The sequence below is a fragment of the Aspergillus pseudotamarii genome (assembly GCF_009193445.1).
Source record: "Aspergillus pseudotamarii strain CBS 117625 unplaced genomic scaffold BDV38scaffold_38, whole genome shotgun sequence".
NCBI lineage: Eukaryota > Fungi > Ascomycota > Eurotiomycetes > Eurotiales > Aspergillaceae > Aspergillus > Aspergillus pseudotamarii.
The window spans coordinates 274271-287091 of NW_022475052.1; the positions used below are offsets into that span (position 1 = coordinate 274271).

At 51.8% G+C, this 12821-nt stretch overlaps 5 protein-coding genes across 5 annotated transcripts; 2 read left to right on the forward strand and 3 right to left on the reverse strand.

Moving 5' to 3' along the window:
• The first annotated feature begins 1055 nt into the window (after positions 1-1055).
• BDV38DRAFT_294230 (glycosyl hydrolases family 31-domain-containing protein) lies at positions 1056-4227 on the forward strand. Its single transcript, XM_032062454.1, has 2 exons — positions 1056-2188; positions 2242-4227. Exons 1-2 carry the CDS (start codon positions 1188-1190, stop codon positions 3551-3553), a joined length of 2313 nt encoding a protein of 770 aa, XP_031912052.1. The 5' UTR covers positions 1056-1187; the 3' UTR covers positions 3554-4227.
• A 577-nt stretch (positions 4228-4804) lies between these two features.
• BDV38DRAFT_272455 (Ketol-acid reductoisomerase) lies at positions 4805-6007 on the reverse strand (the record flags this gene model as incomplete). The annotated part of the gene is made up of 1 exon (XM_032057492.1): positions 4805-6007. One exon carries the CDS (start codon positions 6005-6007, stop codon positions 4805-4807), a length of 1203 nt encoding a protein of 400 aa, XP_031912053.1.
• A 611-nt stretch (positions 6008-6618) lies between these two features.
• BDV38DRAFT_121717 (isochorismatase family protein family) lies at positions 6619-9415 on the forward strand. The gene has a single exon (XM_032051126.1). The coding sequence runs from the start codon at positions 6857-6859 to the stop codon at positions 9314-9316; it is 2460 nt and encodes an 819-aa protein (XP_031912054.1). The 5' UTR covers positions 6619-6856; the 3' UTR covers positions 9317-9415.
• Positions 9416-9514: 99 nt separating this feature from the next.
• On the reverse strand, positions 9515-10312 carry BDV38DRAFT_284467 (rhamnogalacturonan acetylesterase RgaE; the record flags this gene model as incomplete). The annotated part of the gene is made up of 2 exons (XM_032060279.1): positions 9515-10149; positions 10201-10312. 2 exons carry the CDS (start codon positions 10310-10312, stop codon positions 9515-9517), a joined length of 747 nt encoding a protein of 248 aa, XP_031912055.1.
• A 771-nt stretch (positions 10313-11083) lies between these two features.
• Positions 11084-12393, reverse strand: BDV38DRAFT_120849 (enoyl-CoA hydratase/isomerase family protein). The gene is made up of 3 exons (XM_032051124.1): positions 12077-12393; positions 11375-12000; positions 11084-11276 (listed from the first exon to the last, which is right to left on the reverse strand). The coding sequence occupies exons 1-3, from the start codon at positions 12184-12186 to the stop codon at positions 11167-11169; spliced, it is 846 nt and encodes a 281-aa protein (XP_031912056.1). The 5' UTR covers positions 12187-12393; the 3' UTR covers positions 11084-11166.
• Positions 12394-12821: the final 428 nt, after the last annotated feature.

Consider the following 12821-nt stretch of genomic DNA (forward strand, 5'->3'; position numbering starts at 1 on the left):
ACTTTCTAGATTATAAGAAATAGATTTTTTGATTTACTCTATAGAATAATGTGATCTCAGCTACGCAATGAGCCTACCCTACGGGAGCTCTCTCCCACTAACAAAGATCCCCTAAGGATACCCTACGGGCTGAGCCCTGCCAACGCTTAGTACCGGTGTAGATAATAAAGAGATTAGACTTTATAATAGCTAGAATTCTGTATTTATTATATTTATTAAGTATAGTAAGCCTGTCTGTTTAATTTACTCATTTTGTATTATTTTGAAGTAATTTTGTTTTTTCAATGGTATACTGAATAGTTGATATAGGAATTTGAAGTAATTCTCTAATTTTAGTTTAGGAAATCTCTATATAAGCTGAATTATATATATAATTGTTAGTATAGGGATTTAGTTCGGATGTTTGTATTCTATTTAGATTTATTGTCTCTCGAGATATTCGACAAGCTATTTGTTGAAGAAATACGAAATCGGTAGAAAAACCTGTGCTCGCGGATGACACGTTTTACACGGAACCTTTCAGGCGGGGACTGTAATTTGGACAAAAGCCCCAGGTCTAACACAAGCCTTCAAGGCAGCAATTCTCGCTGTATCGGTGGGTCATTGTAGCATTTGTCTATGACGTCACGTGGTGAAATGCAATTATCCGGAGAGAATAGAGATTGATCGCGATTCATTTAGCCAGAGCGTATAGATTTCCCATGCAGGAAGAGGACGTCGATCATTCCCATTTTCGTCGGTCTATGACTCTGTACAGAATTTTCACTGAATTCAACAACCCCAAGCGACGAAAAAGCGGAGAACCTCCAGATTATGGGTTGAGAATTGTGGAGAAAAACCCACACCCCGGCTGGGCAGCGTTTGGGCGTTTGCTTGTCTTCATCCCGATGATTCGGGAGAATTTGCCGATTGGTTCCACATAGTGGAATTGGGAACCAGATCGCTTCTACGAAAGAACGTGTTGGAAATTCTGAAGGGCACTCGCTAATTGAAGCCAAGAAGCACTACGCTGCACCGTGTATATGACGGTGTCGGACGGAAGTTGCACCGCTCCACTTACTGCGGCATTTTATTCTGCCATGATGGCATCGATGCTGGGACGTGGGAGACATAAATCCAGCATGCGTGCCACTGGATATTCTGTCCCTCTGGGCTGAAGTTCATAGTCTGTTGGCCAACTTGCAGCAATGCCACCCTACTCCTCATATCTCGGTGCTGTCAGCGCATTTGCGTTGGCCGCTTTAGGCGAGTCGCGCTCGTCATGGACTTTGGGACAGGGTATTGAAGTCAATTGGCAGTCAAGTTCCCAGCAATTGTCAATTGTACAAGCTAATAAGACCCTGCTCGCTACCGTCCCCGGCCAAAACTTCCTCAGTGCAAGTGCTGGGAACGACCAATGGGTCGGTGCGAATGGCAACTTCAACTATACCAACGTTGACCGCAACCGTTGCCAGGGTCAAAATGTCACTGGCATCACCCACTCCCCGCGTGACGATAGTATCAATGGTAGGGACGTGTCCATCCAGGGATACTTGCAACACTGTGGGGACCAATCTATCCCTTATACCATGAACTTCTGGGTGCCCAAGGCCCTTCCGGATCGTGTGGCGTTCGACATCAATGTCGAGCCTGGTCTCAAGCGCACCTCTCCAATGAAAAAGCTGTATGTGACCTTTGGCTCTGATGCATCCGAGGACTTCTATGGTCTAGGTGCTCAGGCATCCTTTGCGTCCATGAAAAACCAAACTATCCCCATCTTCTCCCGTGAACAAGGGGTGGGCCGTGGCGATCAGCCCATCACCGCGCTCGAAGATTCTCAGAGCTGGTTCAGCGGAGGAAACGAATTCACGACTTATACTGCCATCCCTCAATATATCAGCTCTGCTGCAAGAGTCTTCTACCTTAGGGAAGAAGACACTGCCTTTGCTGAATTCGACTTCACTAAGCCCAATGCTGTGACTGTGAGGTACGATGCTCTGACAGTTGGCGGCCACGTTATGCAGGCGGATAATATGCTCAATGCCATCACAATGCTCACCGACTATGTTGGCAAGATGCCTACCCTGCCCGAATGGGTCGACAACGGCGCCATCTTAGGTATTCAAGGCGGGCAGGAGAAGGTGGAGCGCATTGTGAAAGAAGGTCTGAAGCGGGATTGCCCTGTTGCGGCAGTGTGGCTTCAAGATTGGTATGTTCTTCGACGGATTAAGCCTGTTGACGAAACCTCGCTAACATCTGTAGGTCTGGCACGCACACCCAAGAAGCACCATACGGCAACATGCAAATTTCTCGTCTCTGGTGGAACTGGGAATCCGACAGCAAACTGTACCCAACCTGGACTGAATTCGTGCAGGATCTTCGTGAAGAATATGGCGTTAAGACCATGGCCTATATCAATCCATTCGTCGCCAATGTTAGCTCTAAGGCCGATGGTTACCGTCGCAACCTCTTCCTCGAGGCCACCAAGGGTGGATATATGGTGCAGAATTCGACCACAAACAGCACCGCTATCATCTCCAGTGGCAAGGGAATCCAGGCTGGTATTTTGGATCTTACGAACGAGAAGACACGCACGTGGTTTGCCGATGTCCTCCGCACACAAGTTTGGAACGCCAACATCTCCGGTGTCATGTGGGATTTCGGAGAGTACACTCCCATCACCCCAGACACCAAGCTGGCCAATATCTCCTCCGATGCTTATTTCTATCACAACCAATACCCTCGGGACTGGGCTATCTTCCAGCGCTCCGTTGCCAAAGAAATGCCCCTGTTTGACGAGATGGTCACATTCCACCGTTCTGCCTCGCTGGGCTCTAACCGCCACCTGAACCTATTCTGGGTCGGAGATCAAACTACTGTCTGGGGCGCCAATGACGGCATCAAATCTGCCGTAACGATCATGGGCCAAATGGGCATTTCTGGCTATGCCCAGAGCCACTCTGATCTCGGCGGTTATACCACCGCCTTCCACCCACCTACTGTGGCAAACTCATCCGGCGCCATTGGGCGTTCAGCGGAGATCCTCGGACGGTGGGGAGAACTGGCCGCCGTTTCCAGCGCTGTCTTCCGATCTCACGAAGGCAACGTGCCCGAGGTCAACGCCCAGTTCTACACCAATAGCTCCACATACTCCTACTACGCATACAACGCCCGGATGTTCAAGAGTCTCGGCCCCTACCGCCGTCAAATTCTGAACAATGAAAGCAAAACCCGTGGCTGGCCTCTCTTGAGAATGCCCGTCCTTTACCACCCAGAAGATTCCAAGGCCCGCCAGATTAGCTACCAGAGCTTCTACCTCGGCGCCGATCTTTACGTTGCTCCCGTCTTGGATCCCCAGACGACCAAGTTGGATGTGTACCTGCCCGGCACTGACAGAAACCGCACTTACACCCATGTCTGGTCTGGCAAGACTTACCACGCGGGACAAACCGTGCGTGTCGATGCACCTTATGGAAAGCCGGCTGTGTTTGTGGTCAACCATGCGCATAGCCCCGAGCTGAAGGTCTTTTTGGACTTTGTTCGGAAGGAGAATGGAACTGTCATTCGTGTTTAGATAGCGAGATACCATGTACTACACTTTTAGAGAGGAATGTCAATAAAGAATACCCAAGCTCTAGAAACAACCCAACGTATCCTGACGCTCCAATTGTCCCTAGCTCTCATAGTGCACGTTCTAGAGTGACTCCGTACGGCCTTGGGTGTAAGATAATACTTCCTACCATCTCTCAGTGCTTGAAGTATAGAGCATTGAGTCGGATTAAAGTGGACACACCATGTTCGTACTGACCGTGGTAGTCTAACCAACAGGCATTTATGTCGGTTTTGCTCGCCAGTCCTTTATGAATTCTACAACGCTATAATTCCGCAACAGAAAGCAGAAGAATACAAAGAACAAAGTAATTGCAACCACATACCAGGATATAATTGAAAATTCCAAAAGCACACTGGAAGCCTGTTTCCGAGTATATCAACAACCGACCATTGTGGAGCCCCCGGGGGCCAGCTTACTATTCTGGACTCTTTCAGACAGCTTGTCCAAGTAAGGTGCTTATTCAGAACCTAATCTAACGCCCCATGGAATGATAAGGTCACTAGAGGAGCAACTAGTAGGGAATAGCCAGCTTCTATTGGATCATACTTAGGTTGAACTACTCGGCATGCACGATCTGCATCTAAGCCTGTACTTGATCCCATTGGTCGTAGCGTGGGCTTTAATATACGCCGTACTTCGTATATCGGAGATTGTGCTGTACTAGTTGTGTGGACCATACATGTTGGGTTTATTTCAATCCACTATGGCTGCCTTTGATTTCTTTCGGAGTCTTGGTCGTGAACGGTTATAGGATGGAGAGAACGGGGCGACTAATGTCTACTCAGTGTTTTTGTATTATTATCAGGTAGTTGGGTTCATGTATTGCTTGCTATGTGTTTTGGATCCCTCCGGTCTGCAAGTGGTGAAATGGGAGAGATCGGTGGTTATGTCAGTTGACGCACAGCTCTGTCGCATCGTCATGTCGATGTATAAGTTTCCTTCGTTGAAAATTAAAAGAAATCGTGAGGTGTTCAGAATAAGAAAATGATCCTCAGTGTTGATATGCTGTTAGGGGAAGATATTCAAAAGGGTCGACGAGATGTCCCAAGTCTTCTATCAGTCTTACGGAGGAATTGATTCCCCTACACGACACTCCTACGACGAATGCTCAGATATTGCTTGAAGGTGGTATAATGAAATTAATTAACTGAAATATAACAAGGCATCATGATACAGTCATAACTTTTTCCCAAATCCCAATGCATATTACATTTACTTCTGGTTCTCAGGGCGAAGGGAGCGAACGGCCTTTCCAGCGCGCCAGATCTCGAGATCACGGATTTCCTGCATCTCCTTCTCGTACTTCTCGCGGTAGTCCTTCTGGGAGTTGTAGTCCAGAGAACGCTGGGTCTCGGTGCCGTCACGCACGCTGTCGTAGAGCTCGTTGAAGAGGGGCTTGAGGTTGTCCTTGAAGCGGCTGGACCAGTCGATGGCACCACGACGGGCGGTGGTGGAGCAAGCAGCGTACATCCAGTCCATGCCGTTGGCACCGATCAAGGGGTAGAGAGACTGGGTGGCCTCCTCAACAGTCTCGTTGAAGGCCTCGGAGGGGCTGTGGCCACGCTCACGGAGGACCTCGTACTGGGCGAGGAACATACCGTGGATACCACCCATCAAGCAACCGCGCTCACCGTAGAGGTCGGAGTAGACCTCCTTCTCGAAGGTGGTCTCGTAGAGGTAACCGGAACCGACGGCAACACCCATGGCGATGGCCTTCTCCTTAGCCTGGCCGGTGACGTCCTGGTAGACGGCGATGGAGGAGTTGATACCACGGCCCTCACGGAAGAGAGTGCGGACGGTACGGCCGGAACCCTTGGGGGCGACGAGGATGACGTCAACGTCCTTGGGGACGTCAACCTTGGTGAGCTCCTTGAAGACGGGGGAGAAACCGTGGGAGAAGTAGAGGGTCTTGCCCTTGGTGATGAGGGGCTTGATGGTGGGCCAGGTCTCACTCTGGGCAGCGTCGGAGAGGAGGTTCATGATGATGGAACCCTTCTCAATGGCGGTGTTGACGTCGAAGAGGTTCTTGCCGGGCACCCAGCCGTCCTGGATGGCCTCCTTCCAGGAAGCACCATCCTTACGGACACCAACGATGACGTTGAGGCCCTGGTCACGGAGGTTCAGACCCTGACCGTGACCCTGAGAACCGTAACCGATCAGGGCCAGCGTGTCATTCTTGAAGTATTCCTGGAGCTTCTCACGGGGCCAGTCCTCACGCTCGTAGACGGTCTCTTCGTGACCAGCGAAAGAGATGTTCTTGACACCACGGACGGGGGTGGAGGACAGAGTCACACGGGGGAGGGCATTGGCAGCAGCCTTAGCCAGAGCGGGACGAGGGAGGGCAGCGGAGACGACAGAGCGAGGAGCGGCAACACGGGCCAGGCGGAGGGCGCGGGGGAGTCCACGAGCAGCCATTGTGAATTGATATGGAGGAGTTGAGGAGAAGGAAGGAAGGGTGAGGGAAAGAGGGGAGATTGGAATGGAATTGATAGAAAAAGAGAATGGAGAAGAAGAGAGAAAGAGGAGAGCTGGAGGTGGACGTGACTCGCATTTTAAGCTGGTTGCTGGGGTCGTCGGGGAAACACGTGATCCGGAGTTGCTGCTGACCTCCCCGGCCGATGTCGGATTGGAAGCTCTCTGATTGGCGAGGAGAGGGACGAGCGGGATTATGTCAGCCCTCAATCGGGGCCGTTTTTGTCTTGGGGAAGTCTTCCTTGTAGTCATCAAGTGCTACTCCGTATCGTCCGCAACTCGTTTCCGTGGAACGCTTGGACTTGGTCGCCCCCCCGAAGTCGAAACAATAGTCTATTCTATGACAGAAAGACCCCTGATACTACAAGATGGTGAGTCATGGGCTAGATTCTCCGATCTCGAACCTCCCAAAACTTATCTTATTACCCCACGTTCTATGTCTCTCGAGTCTCACTACTACGTACTGTACTACTAGTAACAACGACCTCAAGATTCCATGGTCTACGCACTAACCCCAAAACAGTCCCACGCACACGATGCCTCAGGTGTCGGGCGGTAACTCTCCACAAAACCATCGCCAACGGGCCTTATCATCAGAATTCGCGACGAACTTCTCTTTGCTGTTAAACTTTTTCCCTGCGTGTAGCTGATGGTCCCCACTTCCCATCGTGATCTTTTTCTTTTTAGTGGGTAACTTGGGTATGATCTGGCAATAGTATTCTCTGTTATCATCCTGACTATTTATTCCTGATTTTTAAACCCCCCCCGCCCATTCCTCGCTATGTGTTGACCATGACTTACTTATCCCGACTCGGTAATATACCAATCATCCAAACGCGGAAAGCGTTGCTTCTCCTGGACTTTCAAAATGACTTTGTGCGATCGTCGGGAGCTTTGCATGTTCCAAACACCGCCGAGTTCTTAGAAATCCTCCCCCAGTTGGCGAGCGCTTTCCGTCGTACTGGCGAAGTGATCTGGGTACGCACGCAATTTGAGTCATGCCGACCATGGGTCACCCCAGACGAACAGGAATATGTCGTGTTGGCTCCCGAGCCGGCGACCAAACGACCTCGGTCGGATAAACCCCCTGGCCCAACCAGCGAAGATCCCCAAGCCCCCGTGGATGAGGAGGCTTTTCTGTCGAGCGAAACATTCAAATGTTGTCGCCCACAGACGCCAGGCGCACAGTTCCCCGCGCCTATTTTAGCCGCCATTGATGCCGAGTCGGACACCCTGGTAGACAAATCCGACTACTCCGCCTTGCAAAATCCAGGCCTAATCCTTTCTCTCCGGACTCGCTTTGTGACGGAATTGTATCTGTGCGGTTCTCTGTGTAACGCGTCGGTGTATGCCACCGCTCTCGATGCCGTTCGGCACGGCTTTTCGGTCACCTTGATCGAGGATTGCCTCGGTTTCCGCAGCTTTCCCCGCTATGAAGAGGCCATGCGACGCATGGCCGACATATTCGGGGCCAATGGCATTACGACGGAGGAGCTCTACGAAGAGCTCGACTGGCAGGAAACCGACGCCATCGCACGCAAAGGCGGGAACAGACCGGTTCGGAATGCGACCTCCTCCGGGATCGAAGGGGTCATGGATGATCTTGACGTCAAGCCAGCCAAACCGGCCCGAGTGGAAGAACCCGAACCAATCGAGCGGTTTGTCCCGCCCCGTGGCCTCGCCGCCGGCCTGGGTGAAGACCCGCTGGAAGATCATGACGATATTCTGGCTTCGGTGGCTCGCACCCGCCACACTCGGGCGGCGGAGAAGGCGCAGAAGGCACGCGTGAAAGCGCGCCGGACGCAGAGAGTAGATTCGAAAACCGGATCCACGTCGCCCACCGACAGTCGACGAAGCACGAAATCCAAACCCTCACGCGATGTTCGTAAACCGGGGGATGCGATCGGGGAAGGCGATTCGCGTATCGTCTATGATTTGGATCTTCCCGCCAATGCTTTTGAACAGATTCGCACGGAAGTGGCCTGGCAGAAAATGTATCACATGTCCGGAGAGGTGCCGCGTCTCGTCGCTGTTCAAGGGCAGCCACTGTCCGATGGCTCGATCCCCATTTATCGTCACCCGGCCGACGAATCGCCACCATTGCAGCCGTTCACGGCCACGGTGGACCGAGTACGCACGATCGTGGAACGCATCCTGCGGCATCCCCTGAACCATGTTCTCATTCAGCTCTACCGTGACGGGCAAGACCGTATCTCGGAGCATTCGGACAAGACGCTGGACATCGTCCGGGGGTCATCAATCTGCAATGTCAGTCTTGGCGCGCAGCGGGTGATGGTCCTCCGGAGCAAAACCCAATCCCCAGAGGCCGACGAGGGGGAGTCCAGTCGAGCAACACAACGGGTGCCGATGCCCCACGAATCTCTGTTCATTTTAGGCGAGAAGACCAATATGCGATGGCTCCACGGCATTCGTCCCGACAAGCGCGCAGACGCGGAGAAGTCCATGGAGGAGCGAGCGTACGGGGGCGAGCGCATCTCGCTCACCTTCCGCCACATTGGCACGTTCTTGAACCCTGCTGGCGACACGATCTGGGGTCAGGGAGCTGTGTCCAAAAGTCAGGACCAGGCCAATGCTGTGATCCACGGCGACCCCGCGGAGACGGAGCGGCTCATTCGCGCATTCGGGGAAGAAAATCGCGCGATTGACTTTGACTGGGATGCCATCTACGGGGCAGGGTTCGATGGGGTAAACTTCGTCACTGCATCGGCGAACAAGCTCGTGGCCGGTGAAGATGTTGTGGCCAATCTGCGAGTGTTGCTCTGTCTGAGCGAGCAGGGCATCCGATACAATCTGGAGACTCCCAGCAGCGAGCGGGACGCCGGGCCTATGTATGTCGATACGGACGGCACAAAGGTTGCTGGGGACATTAATATTCTCACCCACTTGACACGGACTTGTACGGAGTTGAACCGACCCGGGGTCGAGCCGTTACGTGGGGGTGATCGATTTGCGGAGATTGACGAATTCCTGACGAGCTGGCGTGAGCATCAGAAAGAAGAAAAGGAGGGCCATCTGCAGGCTTTGGATACATGGGAGCGGGCCCTGGTTGGAAAGTATTATCTGAATGGGCCCACGTTTGGGCTGGACGACTGTGCGCTTTGGCCGGTCTTGAGGGAGATTGTACAAGCCCGGGGGCCGTTCTCAATGAAGGCCTATCGCAACTTGGCTCAGTACTACCAGCGGGTCGAGAACCGTGGCTTCGTCAAGAAATCGCTAGAGGAGTTGAAGTAATCTTGGTTATACGTTGGTTCAGATCTATTTCACGATACGATGTTATGAAGACCATGGCGTACCTATAATTGCCGACGGATCTGGAATCTGTCTTTACCCAAATTGTCATTTGGATGCGTGGGTATCGAGAACTATATACATAATACGCAATAGCTTATTCCCTGCCAATACAACTATTTTCGCCACAAGCATTGCCATCTACAGACAGTCGCCCGGGAAATCCGTACTGGTCAAGACATCCTTAAGCGCGGCATCACTGCATGCCACTGCTTTCAGGAATGCATCCGCCACGACCTGCGCCCCTTCCGGGCTGGTATGGGTGTGGTCATTGGGGTAGTAGGAGTTGACCGTGTCCGCGCCTAATGCCTCATACCGGGCGGCCACGTAAGCGCCGTGGTCCACATAGTCCACACCGGCCGTTTCGGCTGCCAATTGCGCGTACTCGACAAAGCGAGACGGCGAATAGGCATACTCGCCCGTCTCCCAGACATTGTTCGGGGTCTGGCTCGAGATGAGGACCTTGGCTCCTTTGTCCACGAAGGTCTTGGCCGCGTTCTCCAAGTATGCCGGGAAGGTGAGGACGGTTTCCGCTTGGCCGTCGTAGGTGGTCTCGCACGTCTCCGAGCCCGTCCCGGGGCAGTCGGTGCGACCGTTGTCGGTGCTCAGCGAGCCGCCGTCGTTGTGTCCGAACTCGATCACCACGTAGTCACCTTCTTGTAGGACGTCGGCGATGGCGTCGAAGCGACCTTCGCGGGTATAAGAGCGGGCACTACGGCCGCCGATCGCTTTGTTGGAGACGGTAACAGACACGTCGTCGACATACTGTCCCCATCCTACGGTTGTCAGCTCACATCCACATGCGGTGCTGTTCGGGGCATTCTCACCATCGATACCTGACCCGCCACCGCTGGCAGCCATGGTCGAATCTCCGGCCAGGTAGATAGTGGCGCCCAGGACGCCGGGAAGAAGGGATAAGGGCAGAAGAACGGATCTCATGATGGAAATAGTGATATTTTGCAATGCAATAGCCGTACAATGAAGAATCTATAGATCATTAACTGCAAGTACACGAGCAGCAGTATCATATTTATACCCAGAGCCAAGGCCAAAACCCCTGTCACAGAATATCTGCATTTCAGTAGGAATAACCCCAAACAGGAAAAAGACCCAGCAGTAGACCACAAAAATAATAAAAAATAAAATAGAAATAGAAAAACAAAACCCCCCTAATCGCTACATCTCCCATCTCAGGTACAAAAAAAGCGTATCAGCCACGGACCGACGGAAGTTTCAAAGACTGTGACTCCTACTCCTCCCCCAAACACACAACGCAGCAGGTCAAACCCCACCCCCGTCCTTCCGTCATTGTACATCAGTTACTCGGGGTCGATCCCTTCATGTCCCCCTCTCCGTCATGCATAGATTACCTGCGGTTCTATTTGTGGGAACAGACGCCCCGTCCCTTCCCCGCATGTTTTATTTGTGGAGAACGTGGGAAGCTTATCCACTTCGTGAAGAATTGTGTTAAGTGACGTACTTTTCGGGGGTGCCTCTTCTTCTTTCCCCGCTTTGCGGCTGTTGTTGTCTCTTGGACTGTTAATAGGGTTGGTTTTTTTCCACCAACGGGTTCTCGTTCGGCGATGTGGATGTTCGGGGTGCTTTGGACCGAGGGGCTGAAGGTCCATAGTTGTGTGGTGTACGGGGTGTAGATCATGTATGGCGTAGAGGTTTAGCTATGAGGGTGGGAGATGATATCAATCAACAATGAATAGGGTCTATGTATGATACAGTACGATCTTGTCCAGTGCAATATACTCCATCTATAGAATCTACAGTAGTTTAGATGGTCATTACAACTTCTCAAACGTAGGCTTCCTCTTCTGAATGCCCGACAACAACGCCGCACTGACATCCTTGGTCTGCAACGCCGCACTATTCCACACACTCGTATACCGAAGACCTGAACATTGAGTCAGCACACTTCGCAAGCCCTACTTAACCTTCAACCAGCCGCAAAAAGCCACAAGGCAGGCAGAGAAAAAGAAAACGAACACCTACCATCTTCCACACTCCGATCCCGACTCCAATTCAAAATATCCTTCGTCCCATGCACAGCAACCGGACTCTTACTCGCAATCAACCCAGCAACCTCCAACGCCCCCTTCAGAACCTCCTCCTTAGCCCCAAACACCCGACTAACAAATCCAACCCGCTGCGCCTCCTCGGCCCCAAAGACCCTCGCACTCAGAGCCACCTCCTTCACCCACCCGAAATTCCCCACCACCTTCGGCAACCGACTCAACGTCCCAATATCCGCCGCAAGACCAATATCCACCTCCTTCACGGCGAACTTGGTATCAGCAGCACAGAGCCGGATATCCGCGGCCGTGGCGATGTCGACCGCCAGACCGAGGGAGAAGCCGTGCATGGCCACGATGACGGGTTTCTCGCAGCGCTCGATGGCCGAGATGCAATCTTGGAAGGAGCTGATGTGGCGACGCAGGTGGAAGGCTTTGCGGGCTGGGTCGGTTTGACTGTCGTCCGAGGAGAGGAGGCCCTGGCTGGCGGCTTTGACGTCCAATCCGGCGGTGAAGGCTTTGGGGCCGGCGCCGGAGAGGATGATGGCTCTGACGGTTGGCGAGTGGGAAAGATGATTGAAGATTGTCTGGAGTTCGAGCCACATTCTTTTTTATCACATGTCTTGTTAGTTTTGGAGGCATTATGGCGTTGGGGGATAGGTAGGGGGTAGGTGGGAGTTACGCTTCAAAGAAGGAGTTCATTTTGTCAGCGCGGTTAATTTCGACATGCGCGACATATTCTTGGGGGTAGGTTAGGTTGAAGTATTTGGGGGTTAGGGTTGGGGTCGTCATTTTGGATTGCTGGTCTGGTTTCGGTGTATGTGTTGGTTTTTGGTGTTCTTGGTAATACTGAGGGTAGGGATAGTAGACTGAGTGGATTGTTGGACTGTACAATGATATATTATGGATTGGGAATGGTATGTATAGTACCAGGATACTGATATGTACAACAATGTGAATATGTACAGGAGAAGAATTGGAGGACGTGGAATGAATAGGACTATGATCTCTGATCTGATCTGATCTGATAACCGTCGGTTGAGCTTCACGTGCCTCGGTTCGCGGAACTGGTCAAGGTCACATCCATGGATCGGTCATTCCATACATACGGAGTAACTTCAGGCTATTACTCAGTTCGGTAGAAGAAATATCAGTTCTTGTGGTGTCTTTCCCACTTAGTAGGTGAATGTTTATGATTGTATTTGTATGCACATTGTGTCTGATGTTGTCGACTTTCATAGAGTGGAATTGGGAGGGGAAACTCACATGATGTCATTTGATAGCATAATCATTTGTATGGCTCGGCATTTACATGGCTTAGTCAGGTGTTTATACATCGTTTCAAGACTACTGTATGGCCTGCGTTGCTACGGTTGTAGAAATTTACTGGAGAGTAAGGTTCAGGTAAATCATTAATTAAGGCATTG

Excerpts from the sequence above, each read along its gene's own strand:
- BDV38DRAFT_121717 (XM_032051126.1), top strand. The coding sequence starts at position 6,857 with ATGACTTACTTATCCCGACTCGGTAATATACCAATCATCCAAACGCGG.
- BDV38DRAFT_294230 (XM_032062454.1), top strand. The coding sequence starts at position 1,188 with ATGCCACCCTACTCCTCATATCTCGGTGCTGTCAGCGCATTTGCGTTG. Across the intron at positions 2,189-2,241 it reads GCAGTGTGGCTTCAAGATTG|GTCTGGCACGCACACCCAAG; the intron begins GTATGTTCTTCG and ends TAACATCTGTAG.
- BDV38DRAFT_120849 (XM_032051124.1), bottom strand. The coding sequence starts at position 12,186 with ATGACGACCCCAACCCTAACCCCCAAATACTTCAACCTAACCTACCCC. Across the intron at positions 12,001-12,076 it reads ATGAACTCCTTCTTTGAAGC|AATGTGGCTCGAACTCCAGA; the intron begins GTAACTCCCACC and ends GTGATAAAAAAG. Across the intron at positions 11,277-11,374 it reads GGATCGGAGTGTGGAAGATG|GTCTTCGGTATACGAGTGTG; the intron begins GTAGGTGTTCGT and ends CTCAATGTTCAG.